General features: G+C 45.1%; 1 protein-coding gene across 1 annotated transcript in view; it reads right to left on the bottom strand.

Moving 5' to 3' along the window:
* The window catches only part of DENND1A (DENN domain containing 1A), a 246,138-nt gene that overhangs the window by 74,474 nt on the left and 144,893 nt on the right, over window positions 1-26,771 (bottom strand). The window contains 3 exon segments of the mRNA XM_087704573.1: window positions 4,300-4,425; window positions 12,233-12,334; window positions 19,049-19,094. Of these exon segments, the coding sequence (XP_087560699.1) occupies window positions 4,300-4,425; window positions 12,233-12,334; window positions 19,049-19,094 (274 nt within the window).

Below are 26,771 nucleotides of genomic sequence, written 5' to 3'. Positions count from 1 at the left end.
AAGAGGGACGAAGAAACCATCCTCCCCAGGAGAAGATCCTGCCAACAAAAGTGCATCTAGTCAAGGGTGTGGTTTTCCCAGTTGCAATAGATGGCTGTGAAAGTTGGACCATAAGGAAGGCTGAGCGCCAAAGAATGGAGGCCTTTGGATGCTGGTGCTGGAGAAGACTCCTGCGAGTCCCTTGGACAGCAAGACCATCCAACCGGTCAGTCCTAGAGGAGATCAACCCTGCCTGCTCTTTAGAAGGCCAGATCCTGAAGAGAAAACTCAAAGACTTTGGCCACCTAAGGAGAAGGAAGAAGGACTCCCTGGAGAAGAGCCTCATGCTGGGAATGATGGAGGGCAAAAGAAGAAGGGGATGGCAGAGAAGGAGGTGGTTGGATGGAGTCACTGAAACAGTCGGCATGGGCTTAAATGGACTCCTGAGGATGGGAGAGGACAGGAAGATCTGGAGGAATGTGGTCCATGGGGTCGCGATGGGTCGGACACAATTTCACAACTAACAACAAAAACAACAATCAAGAATGTGAAGAGAGAAGGAGAGGGAGAAGGAATAGTGGAGAAGAGGAGAAAAGAGGAGGAGGAGGAGGAGGAGGAGGAAGAGGAGGAGGAGGAGGAGGAGGAGGAGGAAGAAGAAGAAGAAGAAGAAGAAGAAGAAGAAGAAGAAGAAGAAGAAGAAGAAGAAGAAGAAGAAGAAGAAGAAGAAGAAGAAGAAGAAGAAGAAGAAAAAACTATAAGATGGTTGGATGGAGTCACCGAAGCAGTCAGTATGAGCATAAATGGACTCTGGAGAATGGTATAGGACAGGAAGGCCTGGATGAACGTGGTCCATGGGGTCGCGATGGGTCAGACATGATTTCGCAACTAACAGCAAGAAGACACAGCGAAAACTTTAATATAGGATTTCTGGACAAGCCAGGATCACATCCAATGGTTTAATCTGAGTTTGTTAGACAAAGGCCTGACAGGGACAGTCAATAGACTTCTCCATGCCACGTCTCCAAGATTGCAGATCCTGCCCGTCTTCTAAACAACCACCTGGGTCTGCCTGCAAGGGAAACCCCTCCAGTCTTTGCCGAATCCCACATCGTGGGCCATGACTGACCACCAGGTGGTGCTCGAGGCAAGCACAATGGGCCTTTTCCCTCCCCACCAGGGGTGGGGGGTGGGGGAGTTTAGAGTTGCCCACTGCCTCTGTCCTCCAGCATGTGATACGGCTATAAATATTTAAAATGCCACAATATTAAGCAATTAAAGTGACTGTTTGCGTGGAAGGCTGCCTGAAAGATCTTTTTAACCTTTAGCATTTCACAGCTAACAAAAAAAAAATTACAATTAAAAAAAAAGAAGCCACAATATGCAAACGGTTGTATTTACCGAGTGGCTTCACTCCCAAGGGCCAAAAAAGAAAAGAAAAGGATTTGGAAGAGTTGGAAAGGACCTTGTAGGTCATCTAATCCAACCCACTGCCCAAGCAGGAGACCCTACACCAGAGACTTTGGGAAAGAGACCCCCAAAGGCCAGTTGGATGAGGGGAGTGTCAGAACTGCAGCCATCTTTTCTGTTGGATCTCTGGCCTGCCACACTTTCTGTTATTCTGCTATGCCTTTTCTATGGTGGGAAAATGGGAGGGGGGATTTACAGAGTTAGATGCTATGTAGCCATAACAACATTCTTTCTAGAAAGCCAAGGTCATCCTTTGTCTTTGCAACTTTGCACCTGACCAGAACTGGATGGGCGGAAGCTATCAGAATGGCAGTGGGAGATTGGACCATGGGATGGACTTGTGGGTGTGGGCGCAAGATCTTGGACTTTCAACTGGGTGGGGAAAACTGGGAAGCTTTCAGATTCGGGTTTTCCCAGATGTGCCAATGTGGCTCTCTTAATAAATTGGAACTTTGAGCAATATTTTGCCTCGGACTCTGGTTTACTTTTGGATGCTATTTGGAACCCTGACATTAACACGAGTCACCGGGAGAGACTGGATGTGAGCTGCCAATACTCAGCAAAAACACCTCTGAAATTTGACCAAATGTGTGCACAGGGCTGCAATTTACTTACACCATCACTGCCCTCCTCTTCTTAACGCCTGCCCATCCATCCATCCACCCACCCATCCATCTATCCATCCATCCATCACAACAGAGCCAACTCCTAATCAACTTCCTTCCTTCTAATTCCTTCCCATTGCCACAATCAAACCAGAGGTGGTATTCAGCAGATTCTGAGCAGTTCTGGAGAACTGGTAGCGGAAATTTTGAGTAGTTCAGAGAACCGGCAAATACCACCTCTGGCTGGCCCTGCCCCCATCTATTCTCTGCTTCCCGAGTCCCATCTGATCAGGAGGGAATGGGTTTTTTGCAATACCCTTCCCCTGGAGTGGGGAGGGAATGGGGTTTTTGCAGTATCCTTTCCCTGGAGTGGGGAGGGAATGGGGATTTCGCAATATCCTTCCCCTGGAGTGGGGAGGGAATGCAGATTTTGCAGTATCCTTCCCCTGCCACATCCATCAAGCCACATCCACAGAACCGGTAGTAAAAAATTTTGAATCCCACCTCTGAATTAAACCACCATAAAACGTCCTCTTCCCAATGGCAAGAGCGATCAAACACAACCACACTTGTATTTCAATTGCAGGTTAGTCCTTCAATGATCCAATTATTTCTTACTTTAATTTATTTAATAAATATACCGATATGCTGCAGGATCTGGGTTTGGCTAGTCTAAAGAAAAGAAGAATTAGGGGGGATATGATAGCAGTATTTCAGTATATGAGGGGCTGCCACAAAGAAAAAGGGGGGTCAAATTATTCTCCAAAGCATCAGAGAAGTAAGACAAGAAACAATAGATGGAAGCTAATTAAGGAGGGAAGCAACCTGGAATTAAGGAAAAACTTCCTAACAGGGAGGACAATTAACCAGTGGAACAGCTTGCCACCAGAAGTTGTGGGTGCTCCATCACTGGAGGCTTTTAAGAAGAGACTGGACAGTCGCTTGTCTGAAAAAGTATAGGTTCTCCTGCTTGAGCAGGAGGTTGGACTAGAAGACCTCCAAGGGCCTTCCAACTATTCTATTCTATTCAGAAGCATTCCACTCCATTCTTTACTCTCCATTCCTATTTCTATTCTGTTTCTACATTATTCTATTCTATTTCTATTTCTATTTCTATTCTACTATATTCTGATTTCTTTTCTCTTCTCTTTTCTTCTATTCCAATTTCTCTTTTGTTATTCTATTATATTCTGTTATTCTATTCTACTCTAATTCTACTCTATTCTACTCCTATTCTTCTATTCTACTCTACTCCACTCCACTATTCTATGCTATTCTATGCTACTCTACTCTACTCTATTTTACTCTATTCTTCATTCTATTCTATTCTTCCAGGGGACTGGACTAGAAGACCTCCAAGGCCCAGCTCTATTCTATCCTAATATGGTTGCCACCTTGCAAGGGCATGTCTGGATGGCCAACAGAGGATGAAAACCAGCAGAGCAGGAAGAACAAACAATAACAATAGGCAATTGTTGGAGACAATAACAACCTCTTGATATCCACCGCAATCAAACTCAAGGTGTATAACCATACTCACTTCAAGGGAAAAAAACCTACAATGAGAGACTAGCCTTATTTGAGGTGTCATTGGCAACCTGAGAGTCGCCCTCATCCCACAAGGTGGCAACTCACCTGCCGGAAAAAGAGGTACCATATTTTTCAGAGTATAAGATGCACCTTTTTCCCTCAAAAAAGAGGCTGAAAATCTGGGTGCATCTTATACACTGAATACAGCATTTTTGGCCTCCCAAAACCTTGCCCCCTTCACCAAAATGGCCATACATAGCCTTTAGGAGGCTTATAGGGTGCTCCTGGGGGCCGGGGAGGATAGAAATGAGCGAAAAACGGGCCATTCCCCCTCCAGACCCCAGGAGCACTCTATAAGCCTCCTAAAGGCTATGCATGCCCTTTTTAAACAAAAAATGGGTGCATTTTCACGAAAAACAGGGCATTTTCGGGACTAAAAAAAAACTTTTTTTTTAATTTGCCTCTTCAAAATCTTGGTGCATCTTATACTCCCATGTGTCTTATACTCCGAAAAATACAGTAGGTTTCCAGACAATGTGCTGAAGAAGACAAGAAGCTCCAATTGAACTTCGATTGTGCCCAGAATCCTTCTTTACATGGTTGGGAATCCAATTTACCAGAGAGACGATGCTCACGCCTGACATTTTACTGAGTTGCGAAGAAACGCACCACACAAACACATCTAGTCAACATTAAGAGATTTGTCCTTCATACTTACTGGCTCGATCTTCAGGGCGTTTCGATAGCTCCCGAAAAAGGCGGCCTGGGCTTTGAGGAACGCCCTGGCGACTCCATCTCCTGTGGTCATGGAGACCTTCTTCAACCGGCTCTTCAGCGCGGAGATCTGGGAGAAGAAGAAGAAGGAATCGTTTTCTATCTGGAAGACCCTCAAGAGGAAACCATCTGACAATGGCGACAGCATGTAAAGAGAATTGATATAAAATGTTTTACAGATGGGGCACATGACACCTGAAAGATTAACAAAAATGTTTAAGGATAAATCAGCTAAATGTTGGAAATGTCACCAATGGCCAGGAACGTATTATCATATGTGGTGGAAGTGTAGGGATGAAAAAAGCTATTGGGTCAAAATACAAACATGGTTAAGAGAAAATGATACATAAACCCGTGGAGTTTAAGCCAGAGATATTTTTATTGGGTATTCTGCCAGAGAAATACAGTAAAGAAGATTCATATTTGATTGTACAAATAATAACAGCAGCTAGAATTTTATTTGCACAAAAGTGGAAAGCAGACAAAATCCCATCGGAAGGGGAGGTAATAAAGAAGATATTAGATTGTGCAGAAATGAACAGGTTGACATTGAGAATAAAGAACAAGGAGGAATCAGTGTACTAAAGGACATGGGGGGCGATTTTATGAGTGGCTTGAAAAAAGATATAAATAGAAAGAAAAAGGAACAAAACATGAAATAAATACCCAGATGACGCATGATTAAAATAGAGGGAGGGGAAATAAGATAATATTTTATTCCAGACTGTCACTCATGCCCTAGTCACCTCAAGGCTGAATTACTGCAATGCGCTCTACATGGGGCTACCCTTGAAAAGCATTCGGAGACTGTAACTAGTCCAGAATGCAGCTGCGCGAGCGATATTGGGTGTAACTAGGTACACCCATGTCACACCTATCCTCCACGAGCTGCACTGGCTATCTATTGGTCTCCGGACGCAATTCAAGGTGTTGGTTATTACCCTGCATGGCTTAGGACCAGCATACCTGCGAGACTGCCTACTGCCACACTCCTCCCAATGGCCGGTAAGATCCCACAGGGTGGGCCTCCTTCAGATACCGTCAGCCAGACAATGTCAGCTGGCGGCTCCCCGGAGGAGAGCCTTCTCTGTGGCTGCCCCTACCCTTTCGAATGAACTACCCCCAGAAATCCGGACCTCACCCATTCTCATGGCGTTCAGAAAAGCTGTCAAGACCTGGCTATTCCGGCAGGCCTGGGGCTGTTGACCTCATTGTTGAGGTCCAGCCCCGACTGAAATGAATGTATCTGTGTTGTTTTTTAATTTGTCTATTTTATTTTTATTTTATTTTATTTTCCCTCTCTGTAAGCCGCCCGGAGTCCTCCGGTATTGGGCAGCCTATAAATAAAATTAAACTTGAACTTGAAACTTGAAACATAAGGCACAACATTTAATGATAATCATAAGAGTACAAATAAGCAATCAGGAAACAATCAGTATCAATAGAGTAGAGTAAAATAAAATAGAATAGGATAAGGAAAGAAAGAAGGAGAACAGAACGGAACGGAACGGAGTAGAGTAGAATAGAATAGAGTAGAATAGAATAGGATTATTTATTGGCCAAGTGTGATTGGACACACAAGGAATTTGTCTTTGGTGCAGAAGCTCTCAGTGTATATAAAAAGAAAAGTTGTATTCCTCACGAATCATAAGATATAATACTTAGTAATAATCATAGGAATAAAGTGTGGAGTGGAGTGGAGCGGAGTAGAATAGAGTAGAGTAGAGTAGAGTAGAACAGAATAGAATAGAATTCTTTATTCGCCAAGTGTGATTGGACACACAAGGAATTTGTCTTTGGTGCAGATGCTCTCAGTGTACATAAAAAGATACATTCATCAAGAATCATAAGATACAACACTTAATGATAGTCATAGGGTACAAATAAGCAATCAGGAAACAATCAATATCAGTATAAATCATAAGGATACAAGCAACAAAGTTACAGTCCTGCAGTCATAAGAGGGAGGAGATGGGTGATGGAAACGATGAGAAGACTAATAGTAATACTAATGCAGCCTTAGTGAACAGTTTGACAGTGGTGAGGGAATTATTTCTTTAACAGAGTGATGGCGTTCGGGAAAAACTGTCCTTGTGTCTAATTGTCTTAGTGCGCAGGACGCAGTGGCTCAGCGGCTAAGACGCTGAGCTTGTCAATCAGAAAGGTCGGCAGTTCAGCAGTTCGAATCCCCAGCACCACGTAACAGAGTGATCTCCCGTGACTTGTCCCAGCTTCTGCCAACCTAGCAGTTGGAAAGCACGTAAAAAATGCAAGTAGGAAAATAGGAACCACCTTTGGTGGGAAGGCGTTGAGTCATGCCAGCCACATGACCATGGAGACGTCTTCGGACAGCGCTCGCTCTTTGGCTTTAAAACGGAGATGAGCACTGCCCCCTAGAGTCGGGAATGACTGGCCCAGATGTGCGAGGGGAACCTTTACATACATACATACATATGAATGTTCGGAAGTGGAGAAATACCTCTGTTGCTTTCAAATCGGAAGACGTTGACTCAAGAGCAGGATACACTGAACTCTTTCAAACTTTGGACTGCACTTTGAAGTCAATCATGGAAGAACCGCTTCCATGTTTATTTTGGTATTTATTGAGTTTATTTGGGTATGCAACAACATTTCATTTTAATACATGCCAATTAGCGTACATTCCAAGTAACAATAAAGTTATTCTGAATCTTTATTTTTAACCTGTTGCGGCTCTTTTTTCCATTTTACCTGTTTCTCATTTTCTCCTAGAACCCACGGCCCCGGAGCTGCATGTGGCTCTTTCGTCCCTCTGTTGCGGCTCCCTGTCGCTCAAAATACGCACCACAACCGCCAATGTTGCGATACCCACCGCCCTGTCATTTATTGAGCTTTTTGACCCATCTTTTTTTTCTTCCCGGAGTTCAAAATGTTTTTGTTGCACGCAGAAATTAAAAAATGACTTTTCTCCTTAGCAGTTCATTGATTTCATAAGTGCAACACGCTATAGGTTTCTTTTTTTAGTCATAGCAGAAAGGTTTTTTTTAAAAAACCCAACCCGATATACGCAGTGTTATCTTCATTTTAGTTGTCAAAAGGGTTTTGGAGCACCCTGTGTTTTCTTTTCTGTGGGAAATGGGTGCAAATCGCTCTTTGAGTGCCTGAGACTCCATAGGAAGGAAAGGCAGCCGTGTTTAAGCAAAGGGAAGATGCGTTTTAAGCAAGCGAGTGGCCCATCTTCTTGCTAACAGCCCTACCAGAACGGAATGGTCGCCACCCTACCCTAACGTCATGGAAGCTGGAGGAAATACAACTCATTGGAGAGACCGCGCCTATCTTCCCCAAAGGAAAATGTGCCTCAAATGGACTTTTTTCTTTAGACTGGTATCAAGCAAAGCCGGACCGGTGTCAGCGTTCCAAGTATCATGCAGAATTAAATCAGAGTCCAAGGCAAAACGATCCTTAAAGTTCCAATTTAATAAAGCAGACATCTTAGGCATATCTGTGTTAATCCCAATACTGGAAATTACATCAGAATCCCACCCAGTTAAAAGTTCATGATCTTGTCCCCACACCCACAATCCATCACATGGTCCAATCTTCTTCTTCCACGCTGGCATCTCCACCCAGCTGCTTCTGGTCAGGTGTGAAAGTGCGGAGACAAAGAATGACCTTGGCTTCTAGTAAAGAATGAAAAACAATACATTCCACAATCCTACTCCTTCTATTCCCCCCCTCCCATCGACTATACTAAAGAAACAGCATAATGAAATAAGAGAAAGTGTGGCAGGCCAAAATTCTAAAAAGAATATAAATGCATGCCTGACAACCAGGTTGAGCAATGACTTCACAAGAGACCATACTAATAGGATACTCCCCCTTTTCTCATTAGAGCAGATGGGGTCGATTTGCCCCACCAGCCCGGATGCCAACGGTGCCCACCTGTCAACAGGTGCCACCCTTGGCTCCTCCAGCATCCTCAAGGCTCCTCAGAAGGCTCCTGCCACCTGTACTTCAGAGGATGTCTCACTTAACCTTCCTCACCCTTCTTCTTTTCATCCCGGAGGTGTTTAATTGCCTCTGATTCACAGAGAGCGGCGCTTTAGGTGAACGCATACTGACAGTCTCATTACCATCGATACAAAAGAACATTCTGTGACAGGGAGCTGAGCAAATCTCGGCTCGCACCAACTTGGACAAATTCTCAAAAGTGAGCGGAAGGACCCAGATTCGAAGTGTCTGTCTCCGATCCGCTAAAGCAAAGGCTCTCCAACCCTTGGCAACTTGGTGACTTGTGGACTTCAACTCCCAGAATTCTTCAGCCAGTGCTGGAATGACTGAGGAATTCTGGGAGTTAGAAAAACAGAGTTGGGGAAATACCATCCCGAAAATACACCAGTTGAAGAGTTGAGAAGAGATAACCACAACAACAGAAAAGGAAAGGGAGAAAGGAGGAGAGAGGAAAGGAGAGAGAAGGAAGAAAGAGGAAAGGAGAGGAAGGAGGGAAGGGATAAAAAGAGAAGGAGAGGGGGTAGGAGGGGGAAGAGGAAGAGAGGAGTAGGGGAGAGGCAAGGGAAGAAGGAAAGGGAAAGAAAAGGAGAAAGGAAGAAAATGGAGACGGGAAGGAGAGTGAAAAGAAAAGATCGGGTGGTGATAATACAAAATAGGTGTATGGGATGAGAAGCAAAAGAACTCAGAATGTATGTTTTAACCTTTTACATGGAAAATAAATATGTAAAAGTAATGAAGATAAATAAGAGCTATAAATATGTGAATGTATACCTATATATATATATATATATATGAGAATAAAAATAAAAAAAACTTTGAAAAAGAAAAACAGAGTTGGAAGGGACCTTGAAGGTCTTCTAGTCCAACTCCCTGCTTAGGCAGGAAACCCTACCCCACTTCAGACAAATGGTTACCCAACATCTTGAAAACTTGCAGTGTTGGAGCATTCACAACTTCTGGAGGCAAGGAGGAACAGCTGGGGGCCTGTTCCAGATGCACCTACCGCACAGAGCAGATAGGAGAGGAGAACAACAGAGGACAAGGAGCTGGCTCAGGAAGCAAAATAAGCATGGACGCTGACTGGCTCCTCCCTGGCTGTGGAATAAATAGGAAGAAAAGGGAGTGGTGTGGTTGTCGCGAAGACTGAGTCAGAACAATCTGGTCTGAAAATTTTCCATCCTGAGAACAGGAGGTGTCAAAAAGCACCACGTTCTACACCAGTGATGGCGAACCTTTTCAGCACCGAGTGCCCAAGCCGGAATGCGCATGGACGCACGAGCCACAGCACTGGAAACCTAAAGACCAGCTGGCCGGTGTGCAAATGCCTGTTTTTTGGCTGATTTTCAGGTTGTTTTAAAGCCATTTTCCGGGCTGTTTTCAGACCGTTTTTCAGGCTGTTTTCCCAGCCGTTTTGGGGGGGGGTGTTTTTCAGGCTGTTTTCTGGGCCATTTTCTGGGCCATTTTTGGACCGTTTTTTGGACCACTTTGGGGGCATTTTTCAGGATGTTTTGGAGGTGTTTTTCAGGCTGTTTTCTGGGCAAGTTTTGGGGCATTTTCTGGGCAATTTTGGGGGTGTTTTTCAGGATGTTTTCCAGGCTGTTTTCTAGGCCATTTGCGGGGCATTTTCCAGGATGTTTTCAGACCGTTTCCCGGGCCATTTTTCAGACTGTTTTTTGGGCCGTTTTTCAGACTGTTTTCCAGCCTTTTTGGGGGGCCATTTTCTGGGCTGGTTTTGGTCTGTTTTTCAGAATGTTTTCCAGGATGTTTTCCAGGACATTTTCCAGACAGTTTTTCAAGCTGTTTTCTGGGCCATTTTTTTTTTGCCTATTTTCAGGCCGTTTTCTGGTGCACCGGCACCTGGGAAGACCAGCTGGTCGGTGTGCCTGTGCCCGCTGGGAACCAGAAGAGCAGCTGGCGACAGCGCATGTGCCCAGAGAGGGCTGTGCGTGCCACCTCCGTCACATATGCCATAGGTTCTCCATCACAGTTCTACACTCTTGGGAAAGTTATCCACAAGTCCATGTCTTCAGCAGCTCCCCTTGCAAGACAGCAGAGCTCCCTAAGGGCCCCCTGCCCTCAAAGGTGGACGATAATTTCTGCAAGGAAGGAGCAAGCATCTTCCCAGAGGTGCCGCAGAGACGCACAACCCAATCCGAGTTGTCCGTGCGTGTGTGTCTAAAGCACATTTCTATACTCTTGGCAGTTCGGGGAGGAAAGGTCAGGCTTAAGCTATCACCATGCTTCGAAATGCAATCTGTGCAGTGCGGCATAATGGAATGGTTCAGCGAAGGTGCGAGAGGAATTTCTTTTAATTAGATCCATGGCTTTGGAGTTGTCAACATGAATAAAAGCAAGGAAAAAAACACCGAATTTGCAAAACACGGGTATCAAAAAAAGGAAGGCTGGGAGGGGGGGTTGGGGAGAAGCCGAGGCAAGTGGCTTTTAAAAAGGGAGTCGAACACCGCCCGGATTTTCTTTTTAATTTAAAAAAAAATCACAAGCTTGGTGCTCAGGTGCCCCGCTCGAAAACTTTTAAAAACCCAAGAAGGGATGGGAAAAAGCAAACTCATGGTGTCCAAGACCACCAAACCAGCCAGAAGAGAAAAAGATGCTTCATAAAGCAGAAACGATGATCGTAACCAATTAGCTTTTTTTTTTCCCCACAAGATGGGAGGGCTGTAGGTTTTGATGGGCCGGAATAATGCTGTCTCAGAAGAGGCCGGTGGCAGTTCTGACATCATTCTACCAATAAAGCTCCACCTTGGTGAACCTCTTGTCAAAAGCCCCCCTCCCACAAGGGCAACCACGCAGGAGACCTTCAGACGCTGCCCACTCAAGCTGGATTCCTCTTGAGGATTTAGTGCAAACATTGATCAAGGCATGAAAGAAAAACAGCAAAGGGAAAAAATTTCCCAACAGAAAAAAGCGGATCTTTTTCTAGAGGCACTCCAATCAGTCATCTGGAGAGGAGATTTAACAAAAGAACAGAATAACAAGAATTGGAAGGTACCTTGTAGGTCATCTAGTCCAACCCCATGCCCAAGCAGGAGACCCTACACCATTTCAGACAGATGCCAGTTCAGTCATTTCTTGAAAGCCTCCAGGGATGAAGCTTCCACAACTTCTGGAGGCAACGTCTGCTCCATTGAATATAGATTAACAGAGTTAGAAGGGGGCTTCTAAGTCATCTCGTCCAACCCCCTCTGTCCAAGCAGGAGACCCTACACCATTTCTGACAAATGGCAGTCCAGTCTCTTCTTGAAAGCCTCCAGTGATGAAGCTCCCACAACTTCTGTTCCATGGCAGAAAATTCCTCCTTATTTCCAGGTTGAATCTCTCATTGGTCAGTTTCCATCCATTATTCCTTGTCTAGCCTTTGGGTGCTTTGGAAAATAGCTTGACTCCCTCCTCTCTGTGGGAGCCCCTCAAATATTGGAAGACTGCTATCCTGTCTCCCCTGGTCCTTCTCTTCCCTAGACTACCCATGCCCAGTTCCTGCAACCCTTCTTTATATGTTGTAGTCTCCAGTCTCCTCATCATCCTGGTTGCTCTTCTCTGCACTCTTTCTGGAGTCTCAATATCCTTTATCAATCCCCCACCATAGAGTCTCCTCCTAGCACTGCATCCTTTTTCCTCTGCTGACTGGAAGTCCGGTTCCCCCACCATAGAGTCTCCTCCTAGCGCGGCGTCCTTTTTCCTCTACCTGTCCCAACCGAAAGCTCTATCAATTGTGGAGCCGACCGGCAACAGGGAGCCGCAGCAGAGGGATAAAAGAGCCACATGCGGCTCCAGAGCTGCTGGTTGCTGACCCCTGGTTTAGGAGAACCAGTCGAAGATCCTTCGAGCATGCGAGAAAAAGAACCAGGAAGAAACATGAGTGTACTCACTACGTCATTCGGGAGGCTTTGTAGGTCATCAAAAGGGGTTTCCAGTGTGTTAGTGTCCACATTTAGGATAACCACATCATCCAGAGAAATATTTCTAACTTTCTGAAAATGAAACGGGGAGAAGCAAGTCATTATTTATGCCCAAAACTCCACAACACATGCTGTTTAGCGGTTTCCCAAAATTCAGCAGTCTCCAATTTTCCTTGTGAATCTTCCCTCTCCCCAAATACACATATGAATCTTTCCAAATCCACCCAACCTGGGGATTCCTAGCTTAAAGTTCAGTTAGTTATATATATTTTTTAAAAATTCCGAATAAGCAACCATAGTGGTTTCCTTTCTTCTAATCGTGTTAGATTAAATACGTCCCTCCAAAGGGTTTCCTTGTACGTCTTTACTGAATGGCAGATTTGTGAAGACGCCTCAGTCTTCCGCAGAAATTTAACACTCAACGTTGCGCCTAGAATACTGGACGCTGTCTAACAAAATGAAATCCAAGGGTCAAAAAAGGAAGGTTCAACGTTTAGGCAAGAAAAACCAAATGCACAGGTACAGCAGAGATGGTACCTTGCTCAATAGGAGTAACTGTGAGAGGGATCTTGGAGTCCTAGTGGACAACCATTTAAATAGGAGCCAGCCGTGTGCAGCAGCTGCCAAAAAAGCCAACACAGTTCTAGGCTGCATCAACAGAGGGAGAGAATCAAGGTCACGTGAAGGGTTAATACCACTTTATAAGGCCTTGGTGAGGCCACACTTGGAATACGGCATTCAGTTTTGGTCACCACGATGTAGAAAAGATGTGGAGATTCTAGAAAAAGTGCAGAGAAGAGCAACAAAGAGGATGAGGGGACTGGAGGCTAAAACATATGAAGAACGATTGCAGGAACTGGGTATGTCTAGTTTAATGAAAAGAAGGACTAGGAGAGACATGATAGCAGTCTTCCAATATCTCAGGGGTTGCCCCAAAGAAGAGGGAGTCAAGCTATTCTCCAAAGCACCTGAGGGCAGGACAAGAAGCAATGGGTGGAAACTAATCAAGGATAGAAGCAACTTAGAACTGAGGAGAAATTTCCTGACAAGTTAGAACAATTAATCAGTGGAACAGAAGTTGCCTCCAGAAGTTGTGAATGCCCCAACACTGGAAGTCTTTAAGAAGATGTTGGATAGCCATTTGTCTGGAACGGTATAGGGTTTCCTGCCTAAGCAGGGGGTTAGCAATAGCAATAGCAGTTAGACTTATATACCGCTTCATAGGGCTTTCAGCCCTCTCTAAGCAGTTTACAGAGTCAGCATATTGCCCCCAACAACAATCTGGGTCATTTTACCCACTTCGGAAGGATGGAAGGCTGAGTCAACCCTGAGCCGGTGAGATTTGAACAGCCGAACTGCAGAACTGCAGTCAGCTGAAGTAGCCTGCAGTGCTGCATTTAACCACTGCGCCACCTCGGCTCTTTTTAGGACTAGAAGACCTCCAAGTTCCCTTCCAACTCTGTTATTCCATTCCATTCAATATTCTATTCTGTTCTATTCTATTCTGTATTCTATTCTATTCTTTCTATTCTATTCTTTCTATTCTATATTCTATTCTATATTCTATTCTATCCTATTTAACACCTCAAGTGCTATTTGGGTAGGTCCTTGTTTGTGGATCACCAACAAGCTAAATGTAACAACTAAAATAATAATCTCGTCTCTTGAATTGTTCCCAAAAAGTCTCCCCTGCAAAGAAGACCCATTGTGTCATTTGACTTGTCAAACTTTATGCCGTTTGGAAAGTAACGGCGAATCTGAAATAAACCCATTGCTCTTTGCTCAGGAATTTCTTCCAGACTTCAGCCTGACTTTACTCCACGGCTCGATTGAAATAAATGTCCACTTAGTCTCTCTTAAAGTAGATAACGCTCCTTCAAATTGACACCGGTGATGTATCTTCTTGGACCAAGAGATAAAACATGTCTTTGACTCTCAGAGACATCAATGAGGACTCATCCCCTTGGCAAAAAATAAAAAGTGGCACCATCAATTAATCAATCCAACTAGGGTTGATTGACTATTCCTATTCTGCAGCCTTTTCCACTTCGCAGAATTCTTTGAAGGAAAAGCAAAAAAAAGTCCTTTTTAAATCATTGAGCAGTTTGGCAAGATTTGCACACAAAAAAACCCCTTTTTTAGTCTTCCTCCACAAGTCAAAAAGAGGGCTGTGAAAATCTCTACAGACCCCTCGCATCCTGGACATAAATGGTTTCAACTCCTACCCTCAAAATGATGCTATAAGGCACTGCACACCACAAAAACTAGACACAAGGACAGTTTTTTCCCAAATGCCATCACTCTTCTAAACAAATAATTCCCACAACACTGTCAAACTATTTACTAAGACTGTATTACTATTCTTCTTCTCTTCCTTCCTAGTATCTTATCTCTCCCCACTTATGACTGCAGGACTGTAACTTTGTTCTTTGTATCCTTCCGACTTATATTGATATTGATTGTTTCCTAATTGCTTATTTGTACCCTATGACTATTATTAAGTGTTGTGCCTTATGATTCTTGATGAAAGTGTCTTTTTATGTACACCAAGAGCATATGCCCCAAAGACAAATTCCTTGTGTGTCCAATCACACTTGGCCAATAAAGAATTCTATTCTATTCTCTTTTCTGTATATTCTATTCTACTCCATTCCATTCTGTTCTATTCTATTCTCTTTTCTCTTCTACTCTCTTCTCTCCTCTTCTATATTCTATTCTAGCTCTACTCTCTTCTATATTCCATTCCATTCCTTATTCTATCCTATCCCATCCTCTTCTATCCCTCTTCTTTCCTTTCCTTCTCTTCTCTGTTCTGTTCTATTCTCTTTTCTGTATATTCTATTCTACTCCATTCCATTCCATTCTGTTCTATTCTCTTTTCTCTTCTACTCAATTTTCTCCTCTTCTATATTCAATTCTAGCTCTACTCTCTTCTATATTCCATTCCATTCCATTCCTTATCCTATCCTATCCTATCCCTCTTCTATCCCTCTTCTTTTCTTTTCTTTTCTTTTCTTCTCTGTTGTTCTATTCTCTTTTCTCTTCTCTTCTACTCTCTCCTCTCCTATATTCTATTCTAGCTCTATTCTCTTCTATATTCCATTCCTTATTCTATTCTATCCTATCCCTCTTCTATCCCTCTTCTTTTCTTTTCTTCTCTTCTCTGTTGTTCTATTCTTTTCTCTTCTCTTTTACTCTCTCCTCTCCTCTTCTATATTCTATTCTAGCTCTACTCTCTTCTATATTCCATTCCATTCCTTATTCTATTCTATCCTATCTTATCCTATCCTATCCCTCTTCTATTCCTCTTTTCTTCTCTTCTCTTCTCTGTTGTTCTCTTCTCTTTTCTCTTCTCTTCTACTCTCTCCTCTTCTATATTCTATTCTAGCTTTACTCTCTTCTATATTCCATTCATTCCATTCCTTATTCTATCCTATCCTATCCTAGTCTATCCCTCTTCTTTCCTTTCCTTTCCTTCTCTGTTCTGTTCTATTCTCTTTTCTGCATATTCTATTCTACTCCATTCCATTCTGTTCTCTTCTCTTTTCTCTTCTCTTCTCTTCTATATTCAATTCTAGCTCTACTCTCTTCTATATTCCATTCCATTCCTTATTCTATTCTATCCTATCCTCTTCTACCCCTTTTCTATTCTGTTCTGTTCTATTCTATTCTATTTCTAGTCTATGATCTGGAGAATGCTCCGAGCAGGCGGTGGAAAACTGGAAGCTACAGGAAAGTTGCAAACAACAACAAATTGGTTTGGTAGCTCACGAGGAGGATAGAGACCGGCTAACTCCTTCTAAGGAAAGCTTTAATTAATATCACCCTCTTGATTTACAATCTGAAAGAGCTATTCCACAGACCGGTATGGTTAAGCAGCACATGATCTTTGACCTCTGAACCCTTTGACCCACAGGCAGCAGGTGGCCTCTGTCTTCCGCCCATTCACCCACCTCCCTCTCTCCTCCTGTGCTTTTTCCATCACTCAATCAATGTTGACATTGAGCAGGTATCATGAACTTCAGAGAATGCCCCCCAATTTTTACTGGTAGCTAAGACAGGGACACGTTTCCTTTAAGCTGATCTACAATCACGAATTAACTCTGAAGGACATCTTCAAAACCCCAGACTTACAGTGAGGTCTATAGACTTAAGATTGCCGGGAGAAATATCAACAACCTCAGATATGTAGATGATACCACTCGAATGGCAGAAAGTGAAGAGGAACTCAAGAGTAACAGGAAGCCGTTGCTGGAGCTGAGCAGCCACCAGGAGAAAGAGTTGGCAAAACAGCTCAGTTCAAATTGGATCTGACCGAGAAGGAGGCTCAGCAGAAGCACCTCACTGAGGACTAGGAGCATGGGCTTTCCAAGCAGAGGGAAGACCTGCGGGAGTGCAAGCCAGGTGCCGGCGCCTGGAGGCTCAGTGGGCTGAGATGGTCAGCCAGTTCCAGGCCATGATACAGTCCCACTGGAATGAGGCCCTCCGGCTCTTCCCCACCAGCGGCTCTTCCCTCCAGCCTTCGCCCAAAGCCCCCCACCAGGAGGCTGAAGGAGACCCCAAATTGGAATTTCTGCCCCCCTCCGACCCCCACAAAAAGACCCCGAAGGGGGAGACTCTCTGCAGCAACACCAGCATTCATTGCACGTATCTGTCCCAGGAGCCGTAATTTGAGGACCCCTGATTTAGTGCAATATAAGCAATGCAAATAATTTTTCTGCGGACCACCAAAATTTTCTCGCGGACCCCCCGCTATTGATCGCCGATCTGAACAGTTTCAAATGCAACCGGTGTGATTGGAAAACCGATTTTGGCTCCAGCCACGGAAAAAAAAAGAACCATGTAAAGGAGGGAGGAAGGATCAAGGTGAGATGCTCTGATGCTCTTATCTGCTGGCAATTTATCAGAGCTTATCCGTCAGGTTTCTGGAATTTGAATGGCTATTTTAGTGCCGTAAAAAAAGTCTTCCATTATTCATATGGCAGAAACCCCTCCCCCCTTCTCATGTGCGGTGCCTGACAAACTTCCCAGCTCCTTTGAAGTTGCTTTAGAGATGGCTAAATAGAAATCGTAAGCTGAATGAATGATTAGGTGATGACAGAGAACTTGAGAAGAAAGGAATCGGGGGGAAAATTCCACTTTTGGGGAAGTGGGGTAGGTTTCTAAAACAGATACAGGTCTTTGAACGAACACCCCCTCCCAATTAACTTCATCTCAGTGGAGACTTTTCCAGTCATAGCAAATTAAATCCAACAAGACATGGATAGGTTTGATATTTTAACTCTCAAGGAACGCGCAGTCTATCTGCATCATAAGCAAAAGCCTACATTTTCCTGGAGAATAACAGAAAAAGTTGTTAAAAGGGACCTTGGAGTCTTCTAGTCCAGGGGTCCCCAACCTTTCGGATCTCAGGGACCACTAAATTCATAATTCTAAATCCTGCGGACCACTAATATCATGTGCCTAATGACCAAATGGCTGGGTGTGGCAATGTGGTCATGTGACTGGGTGGGTGTGGCCAGCTCAATGTCACTCACATCGAGAGACACCTCGACCGACTCTACTTGCCCCTCCCCTCCCAGTCATTCCTCGCCTGCCCACCCAGGCTCCTTAGGGCCCCAGCAGGAAGCTGTTGCTGGAGCTAAGCAGCCACCAGGAGAAAGAGTTGGCAAAAGAGCTCAGTTCAAATTGGATCTGACCGAGAAGGAGGCTCAGCAGAAGCACCTCACTGAGGACTAGGAGCATGGACTTCCCAAGCAGAGGAAAGACCTATGGGGGTGCAAGGCCAGATATCGGCGCCTGGAGACTCAGCAGGCTGAGATGGTCGGCCAGTTCCAGGCCATGATGCAGTCCCACTGGAACGAGGCCCTCTGGCTCTTCCCCACCAGCGGAGCTTCCCTCCAGCCTTCGCCCAAAGCCCCCCACCAGGAGGCCAAAGCAGACCCCAAGTCGGAATTTCTGTCCCCCTCCAACCTATACAAAAAGACCCCGAAGGGGGAGACTCTCTGCAGCAACACAAGCGTTCATTGCGCGTATCTGTCCCAGGGGCCGTAGTTTGAGGACCCCCAGATTTAGTGCAATATAAACAATGCAAATAATTTTTCTGCGGACCACCAAACTTTTCTCACGGACCCCCAGTTGGTGTCCGCTGTTTTCATCCAACCTCTGCTCAAGCATGAAACCCTGTATAATTTCAGACAAAGGGCTGTCCAATTTCTTCTTAAAGACTCCCAGTGTTGGGGCATTCGCAACTTCTGGAGACAAGTTGTTCCGCTGGTTAATTGTTCTCACTGTCAGGAAATTTCTCCTTAGTTCCAGATTGCTTCTCTCCTTGATTAGTTTCCATCTGTTGCTTCTCGCCCTGCTTTCTGGTGCTTTGGAGAATAGGTTGAACCCCCCCCCTCTTCGTTGTGCAGCCCCTCAACTATTGGAAGACTGCTATCATGTCACTCCACAGTCCTTCTTTTCATTAAACTAGACATGCCCAATTCCTGCAACCACTTTTCATGTTTTTTAATCCTCCGGTCCCCAAACCATCTTGGTTGCTCTTCTCTGCATTCGTTCTAGTCTTGTACAATTTCTCATAACTTTTTTCCCTCCCTCTCAAATGGTTTACAGCTGAAGAGGAGAAAAAAAAAACAACTATGCACATATCTTAGGGGTGCCTAACAGTTACCAGAAAACTTTCTGCCAGGAATTCTGCCAGAATCCAAATTATTTAGTTTAGTTTAGTTTATGCCACACTTCAACCCCGTTTCCAGGCTGAACACACCAGGCAGAACTTACCTCTATCAGGCTTAAATGAATTCCTATGAGGTAGGGCATCGGAGCGCTGGAAGGAAAGAGAGAGGGAAAAAAATGGGTTGAATTTGACGAAGACAGAGAGTATTAGAAGTTAGAATCAGTTTGAGCAAGAAGGAATGGCCGGTGCTCGCTTTATGTCTATGCAGAATTCACTTGATTCCCAGATTGTGCAATTAACAGATTAACAGAATAACACAGTTGGAAGGGACCATGCACGTCATCTAGTCCAACCCCCACCACTCCCCTACCTAAGCAGGAGACAATACACCATTTCTGACAGTTTCTTCTTAAAAGCCTCCAGGGATGAAGCTCCCACAACTTCTGAAGGCAACTTCTGTTCCATGGGTTGATTGCTCTCACTGTCAGAATTTTTTTCCTTATTTCCAGGTTGAATCTCTCCTTGATCAGTTTCCATCCATTATTCCTTGTCTGGCATTCGGGTGCTTTGAAAAATAGCTTGACCCCCTCCTCTCTGTGGCAGCCCCTCAAATATTGGAAGACACTAGCCTGTCTCCCTAGTCCTTCTCTTCTCTAGACTAGCCTTGCCCAATTTCTGCAACCGTTCATCATATGTTTTAGCCTCCAGTCCCCTCATCATCCTGGTTGCTCTTCTCTGTGCTCTTTCTAGAGTCTCAACCTCTTTTTTATAGTGTGGTGTCCAAAACTAGATGCAGTACTGTAGGTGCGACCTTACACACATATTTAAACAATTAAATAGGTTTAAACAATCTAAAGCCAGGTTCTGTTCTACTTTCAAGAATCAAAGAAGCGCTGCGGTCCCATGTCACATTTGAATTTTATGATTCTTTGAAGGGGTATACAGGGTCAGTGGTGGGATTTTTATTACCGGCTCTGTGGGTGTGGCTTTGTGGCTGTGGCTTGGCTTTGTAGGCGTGGTAGGGGAAGGATACTGCAAAATCCCCATTTCCTCCCCACCCCACTAACCACCTTTCCAGCTCCCTTCTCCTGTTCAGGGCAACAAAAAAAGATCGGCTGGGAGGCAGCAGGGGCATGGCCAGCCTATTTGCCGGTTCTCCAAACTACTCAAAATTTCCGCTACCGATTCCCCAGAACTGGCTGAATACCACCCCCTGCATAGGGTATGTGTGTGTGTCTCCTCAGTCCTTTTAGAGGGTTGCTGTTGTTTTTTGGCACATCCCCCACATATGGTAGAATTTTCCTTCTGCTTCGAGCCACTTCCAGCATTTATAATTTGGCCAATTACTGATGGAGCTATGTGACGTCCCTAAGATACTGCCCAAAGAGCTGCTGATTCAGTTCTACAGAAGAATGATTGAGTCTGTCATCTGCACCTCCATCACTGGTTTGGCTCTGCAACCCAACAAGACAGACACGGACTTCAGAGGATAATTAGAATTGCAGAAAAAACAATGGCTACCAACCTGCCTTCCATTGAGGACCTGTGCACTGCACGAGTCAAAAAGACGGCTGTGAAAATATTTACAGACCCCTCGCATCCTGGACATAAATGGTTTCAACTCCTACCCTCAAAATGACGCTATAGGGCACTACCCACAAGAACAACTAGACACAAGGACAGTTTTTCCCCAAATGCCATCACTCTTCTAAACAAATAATTCCTACAACACTAACAAATAATTTACTAAAACTGTATTAGTATTCTTTTCTTCCCTCCTAGTATCTATCTCTCCTCACATATCACTGTAACCATGTTGCTTGTATCTTTACAATTTATATTGTTTTTATTTGTTTCCTAGCATCATTTGATAGCTTATTAGTAACCTTGACTATCTTTTTATTCTTGATGAATTTTATTCTCCTTATGTACACTGAGAGCATATGCACCAAAGACAAATTCCTTGTATGTCCAATCACACTTGGCCAATAAAGAATTCTTTTCTCTTCTATTCTACTCTACCCTACCCTAAATTATTCTATTTTAAATTATTCTATTCTATTTTCATTTTCTATTCTTATTTTTATCCTATCCTCTATTCTTATCCTATTCTATCCTATCCTATTCCATCCTATCCTATCATCTATTCTCTATTTTTATCCTATTCTATCCTATCCTCTATTCTCTATCCCTATCCTATCCTATTATATCCTATCCTATCCTATCCTCTATTCTCTATTCCTATCCTATCCTATCCTACCCTACCCTATTCTTTGCGCGTTAACTTCGTTAAAACCTGCCAGCGAAAGGTAAGATCTCAGCCTTGGTATAAAATACGTTTGCACCCATTATCCACAGAAGTTCTGGAAAGAAGCAAACCACTAACTATGGCCCGGAGAAGAATTTTTTAAAACATTGCTTTGAGAAAAGGAATCCGACAGCTCCCCTCTGCCAAGAGCGATGCGGGGTTTCCATCCCTTTCTCTCAGTTTACATTCGCCTGTCTCTTTTTCCCCGAGATTTTAATGATCAGCCTTCGACGGCGCCTTTTTTAAATGTGCGGCATCATCTCAGCCCTGCCAGATCAATGGGAGCCGAGTGAGGGGGAAGCCATTTGTTTAGCGGCACAAAACTTCAGGTTTGCTCGGAGCAAGAGGCTGACGGGAGGACGTCAGCCTCCCCCTCCCAAACGCCACCACTGACGTCTTTCTAATTAAGTAGACTCAGCGCAACGACAGCGGTGGTGGCTTTTTCTTCTGCGGTGCGAAGAACATCGAGGTCTAAAATTTGGCAGGAAAACTTAAGGCCACCAATATCTTGCCAGGGCGAAACTGGACAATCAAGAAGAGCCTGCGCTCTGCGTCCAGAAGAACGGCCTGTCACCGGCGGGGAAAGGAGGGGGGGTAAGAGATGGAGACAGGAGAACTGTAAAACTTAATTAACTGCTTGGTGTTGATCTGTCAGTCTTCTCAATTAATCAAGGCTCGCAATTGGGGACCACGAAATATTTAATAAGGATGTCAGAATCAAAAGCGTCTAAAATATTGCAAAAGACTCCCAGGGCTCGGAGGGAAACGGGGAAGAACCGAAGCGAGTCTCCAATCCCCAACCCAGATTTTCTGTTGACAAGGAGAGGGACTATCGGCGTGGCAGAAGACAGATGTTGCTAGCATCCGTCCCATCCCACATGCCTGCCGAGGATGACGCCATCTCTGAAAATGCAATGAGTCTTGCACCTGATGGTTTCTGGTGTGGAATGGCATGGTTTGCCATGGTCAACCCGCCATGGCCAAGTCACAATAGCCAAGTCACGATAGCCAAGTCACGATAGCCAACTCACTGTAGCCAATGCATGACAGCCAACTCACAACAGCCAACTCATGATAGCCAACTCACGATAGTCAACTCATGATAGCCAACTCACAATAGCCAACACACGCTAGCCAACTCATGCTAGCCAAGTCATGATAGACAATGCACGACAGCCAACTCACAATAGGCAACTCACGATAGCCTACTCACTACAGCCAACTCACGGTAGCCAACTCATTGTAGTCAATGCACGATAGTCAACTCATGATAGCTTACTCACTACAGCCAACTCATGGTAGCCAACCCACAATAGCCAACTCACGATAGCCAACTCATGATAGCCAATGCACGATAGCCAACTCACTGTAGCCAATGCATGACAGCCAACTCACGATAGCCAATTCATGATAGCCAAGTCACGATAGCCAAGTCACGATAGCTAACTCACGATAGCCAATTCATGATAGCCAAGTCACAATAGCCAAGTCATAATAGCCAACTCACCATAGCCAATTCATGATAGCCAAGTTACGATAGCCAACTCACGATAGCCAACACATGCTAGCCAACTCACGCTAGCCAAGTCATGATAGCCAACTCACTACAGCCAACTCACGCTAGCCAACTTACTATAGGCAACACACAATAGCCAACTGGCCACAGGACACTCATCGTGAGATAATTCAACAATTCCATTTCATTATTTAAAATACATGGAGTCTTTGACTTACAACCACAATTAATCCTACAATTGCTCCCAAATCCCCAAAGTCATAAGTCCCTTTTTTCAGTGCCATTGTGGTAACTTTGAAAAGTCAGTTAATGAACTGTTGTAAGTCAAAGACTAGCTGTTGTTAAAAAAATTATTTTAACTTTTATCATTCACATTTCATTTGCTCCCTCCTTCGGCATCGGTTCTTTAATGATTCTATGCCACTGTTTCTTCGATATTGGTGTAATTCTCGTCCTGCAGCAAGTTGTGCTGTGGCAAATTGTCCCGTGATGAGTTGGCCATGGTGAATTGGCTGTGACGAGTTGGCCTTCATGAGTTGGTCATGATGACTTGGCCATGGGGAGTTGATTGTGACGAGTTGGCCATGATCAGTTGGTTATGGAATGTTGGCCACAGAGAGTTGGCCATGACAATTTGGCCGTGGTGAGTTGGCCATAGCAAATTGATCATGACGAGTTGGCTGTGCCATGTTGGTCATGATGAGTTGGCTCTGGCATGTTGGCCATGATAAGTTGGCCATGGTGAGTTGGTCATAGCAAGTTGGTCATGATGAGTTGGCCATGACATGTTGGCTGTGTTGGCCATGATGAGTTGGTTGTGGCAAGTTGGCCATGGCGAGTTGGTTGTGGCAAATTGGCCATGGAGAGTTGGCTGTGGCATGTTGGCCATAGAGAGTTGGCCATGGCATGTTGGCTGTGGCATGTTGGCCATAGAGAGTTGGCCATGATGAGTTGGCCATAGCAAGTTGATCATGACAAGTTGACTGTGGCATGTTGGCCATGACAAGTTGGCCATGAGAAGTTGGTCATAGCAAGTTGGTCATGACGAGTTGGCCATGACAAGTTGACTATGGCATGTTGGCCATGGAAAGTTGGCCATGATGAGTTGGCTGTGGCAAGTTGGCCATGGTGAGTTGGCTGTGGCATGTTGGCCATGATGAGTTCGCTGTGGCAAGCTGGCCATGATAAGTTGGACGTGGCGAGTTGGCCATGGAGAGTTGCCATAGACCCCTCTAGTGTGGCTGCTCTCTAATTCTGGAACTTCCACTTCCTCTTAACCTGTGCTTAGCCCCTTCAATTATTCAAGAAACTGAGGTTCCCGCCCTGTTGAGCATCTCTTGAAGTTAGGCTCTCCAAGCCCGAGACCGGATTATATTTGGGAGACGTCAGAGCTGGAGAATGCTGGCTGGCTTGCCGTCAGCCGTTTGCTCCAAGCAAGCCTGAAGTTTTGTGCCGCTAAACAAATGGCTTGCCGGTTGAAGCTCCATGGTTTGCATGGAGGGGGTTCGCCTTGATTTCAAAGAACTGGGTTCTGAAAATCAGCGAGCAGAGATCCGCCCCCACCAAAGCCCCCACCCCCACCCCGACCCTAGACAGCAGCTCTTGCTTAAGACTGGAGGATTGAACTGAAGCAAACTTTCCAAAGTCTCAAAATACAAGCATTTGGGAAGTATTTGCTGTTCTTTCTCACTGATCGAATGTCTCGGATTATCCCAAGAGTATCGGATGGCCATTAAGTGTCAAGCGGGAGACTCCGAAACGGGTGGGCTGAAAAACAGCCAAGTCCAGTTGCAAAACAATCACAATTCCCCTCCCTCTCCTTGCCACCTGCTTCCTCTCTTGCGGTTCACCATCATAAGACACAACTGGATCACAGCTGCAACGTTCCCCGTTGAGCCGCCCCCCCTTCCCCAAATACCAACTCAATGTTTACGTTTTAAAACTCACCAGCAAATTTAAAAAGCAGAACCTGGGAACCTAATCCCCGGATCCTCCTTCCTTCCTTCCTTCCTTCCTTCCTTCCTTCCTTCCTTCCTTCCTTCCTTCCTTCCTTCCTTCCTTCCTTCCTTCCTTCCTTCCTTCCACCTCTCCAAAATCTCAGCAGGAAGGACAGAATTTGGGGGCCAAAAAAAGTTTTTTTCCCCATTTCCAAAATTGAGCAGCTATTGGGAGGTGGGGTGGGAGAGAAGGGGATATACTGATGGCACACCTAGACCAGGGCGAAATTGATTTACCCAGGCAAGTCTCGTGAACGATAATTACTATTCTAGCTAAACTTTGGATCAGTCTACCGTAATCAGTTACGTTGTCAAAAAGGGCAATTAAATTCTTCCTGCTAATCACAGCTAGGTTTGGGGGGGGGGGGGGGGCTAGTCGTTATGAGCCCCGTTTTGGGCCTGTAATGTCTCCTGCACCAACCTGGAGGCAAAAAATGGGCAAGGGGGGCCTGGGGGAGGTCATGCATGCATGCGCAGTGGGTGGGGCAGGGGTGTGTGTGGGGGTCACACACACATTGCATTATGGGTGCGGGCATGTGTGGGTCCGTACGTTCTCTGGCTTGAACAGGAGGCTGGACTAGAAGATCTCCAAGGTCCCTCCCTTCCTCCCTTCCTGAAATGGTATAGGCTCTCTCGCTTGAGCCAGGGGCTGGACTAGAAGACCTCCAAGGTCCATTCCAACTGTGTTCTCCTTCCTTCCTTCCTTCCTTCCTTCCTTCCTTCCTTCCTTCCTTCCTTCCTTCCTTCCTTCCTTCCTTCCTTCCTTCCTGAAATGGTATAAGTTCTCCTGCTTGAGCTGGGGGCTGGACTAGAAGACCTCCAAGGTCCCTTCCAACTGTGTTCTCCTTCCTTCCTTCCTTCCTTCCTTCCTTCCTGAAATGGTATAGGCTCTCCTGCTTGAGCATGGGGCTGGACTAGAAGACCTCCAAGGTCCCTTCCAGTTCTATTTTACTCTTTTAAAAAAAACACTTAATGAACTGTTGCAAGCGGAGGGCTACTTGTCAATGAAATAAATCCGTGGGAGAGCCCCTCCCTGTGCCAAAACCTGGACTGGTTTTTCTTCTGATGTGCCTTGTGTGTCTTCAAAGCCCCCTCCGCGTGGCAGGGCCTCGACCCAGCAGCTCCTTGCCTAGGAACACCTGAAGACTCCGCCACCATCGGGGAGCTCCTTCTCTCCTCGTGTTAATTATGAACACACAGCCACATCCTATTAGGCGAGGAAAAAGCCCACGCTGGTCTTGCAAATGACTGGGAATCTGCCTTTCTTGCCGGCAAAGCGAGATCCTTTCTTTCTTTCTTTTTTCATTCGCTCTACCTTCCCCTCCAACCGAGGAAGGTACTTAGCCTTTAAATCATCTTCCGCCCGAACAAAACGCCTTGAAATTTACATGTTCCAAGCAAGTTCAGGCACTCCACTTCGAATGCTACTTAGATGCCTGCTGCTTCCTCGCCACGGAAGTGCCCCGGAGATCCGTTCTCATCCACTGCGTGTGCCGGTTCCCCCCCCCTCCTTTAAAAAAAAAAAAAAAACCTCAAAAGCCGGGCGAATGGATTAGCTACCCGACAAGACGCCAATTTCCCGCTCTTTGAGAATAATGAATGGAGGACACTTTGAAGAGGAGAGCAACGTTCTCGCAGAAGGGGCAACTTTCCCCCCGCCTCCGGCAGCCTCCGCCCTCCCAGTATTTCTCTTAAAAGGAGCCCCCCCCCCCCCCCGAGATGTGAAATCTTCAGCCGGATTTCATGCTGTAAATGCCCAACCAAGGGCCACAAAAAAGGAAGGGGGAGAAAACACGTTTAGGGAGATGCGGTGAGGGCATCAAACCAGTTTCAACCTCAACCGCAGAAGATCAGTGTTATGCTGCCCTTCTCTGCACTCTTTCCCGAGTCTCGACATTTTTATTATTATTATTATTTTTAAAATGTATTGAGACTCTAGAAGAGGGATCGACAACCTTAAACACTCAAAAGAGCCATTTGGACCACCGAGAATAAAACACCGGGAG

This window comes from Thamnophis sirtalis, unplaced genomic scaffold, assembly GCF_051295495.1.
Source record: "Thamnophis sirtalis isolate CommonGarterSnake01/CBP01778 unplaced genomic scaffold, rThaSir2_p1.2 scaffold_2, whole genome shotgun sequence".
Taxonomy (NCBI): Eukaryota; Metazoa; Chordata; class Lepidosauria; order Squamata; family Natricidae; genus Thamnophis; species Thamnophis sirtalis.
The sequence above is the reverse complement of the archived record's forward strand: the minus strand, read 5'-3'. Positions and strand labels throughout refer to the sequence as shown.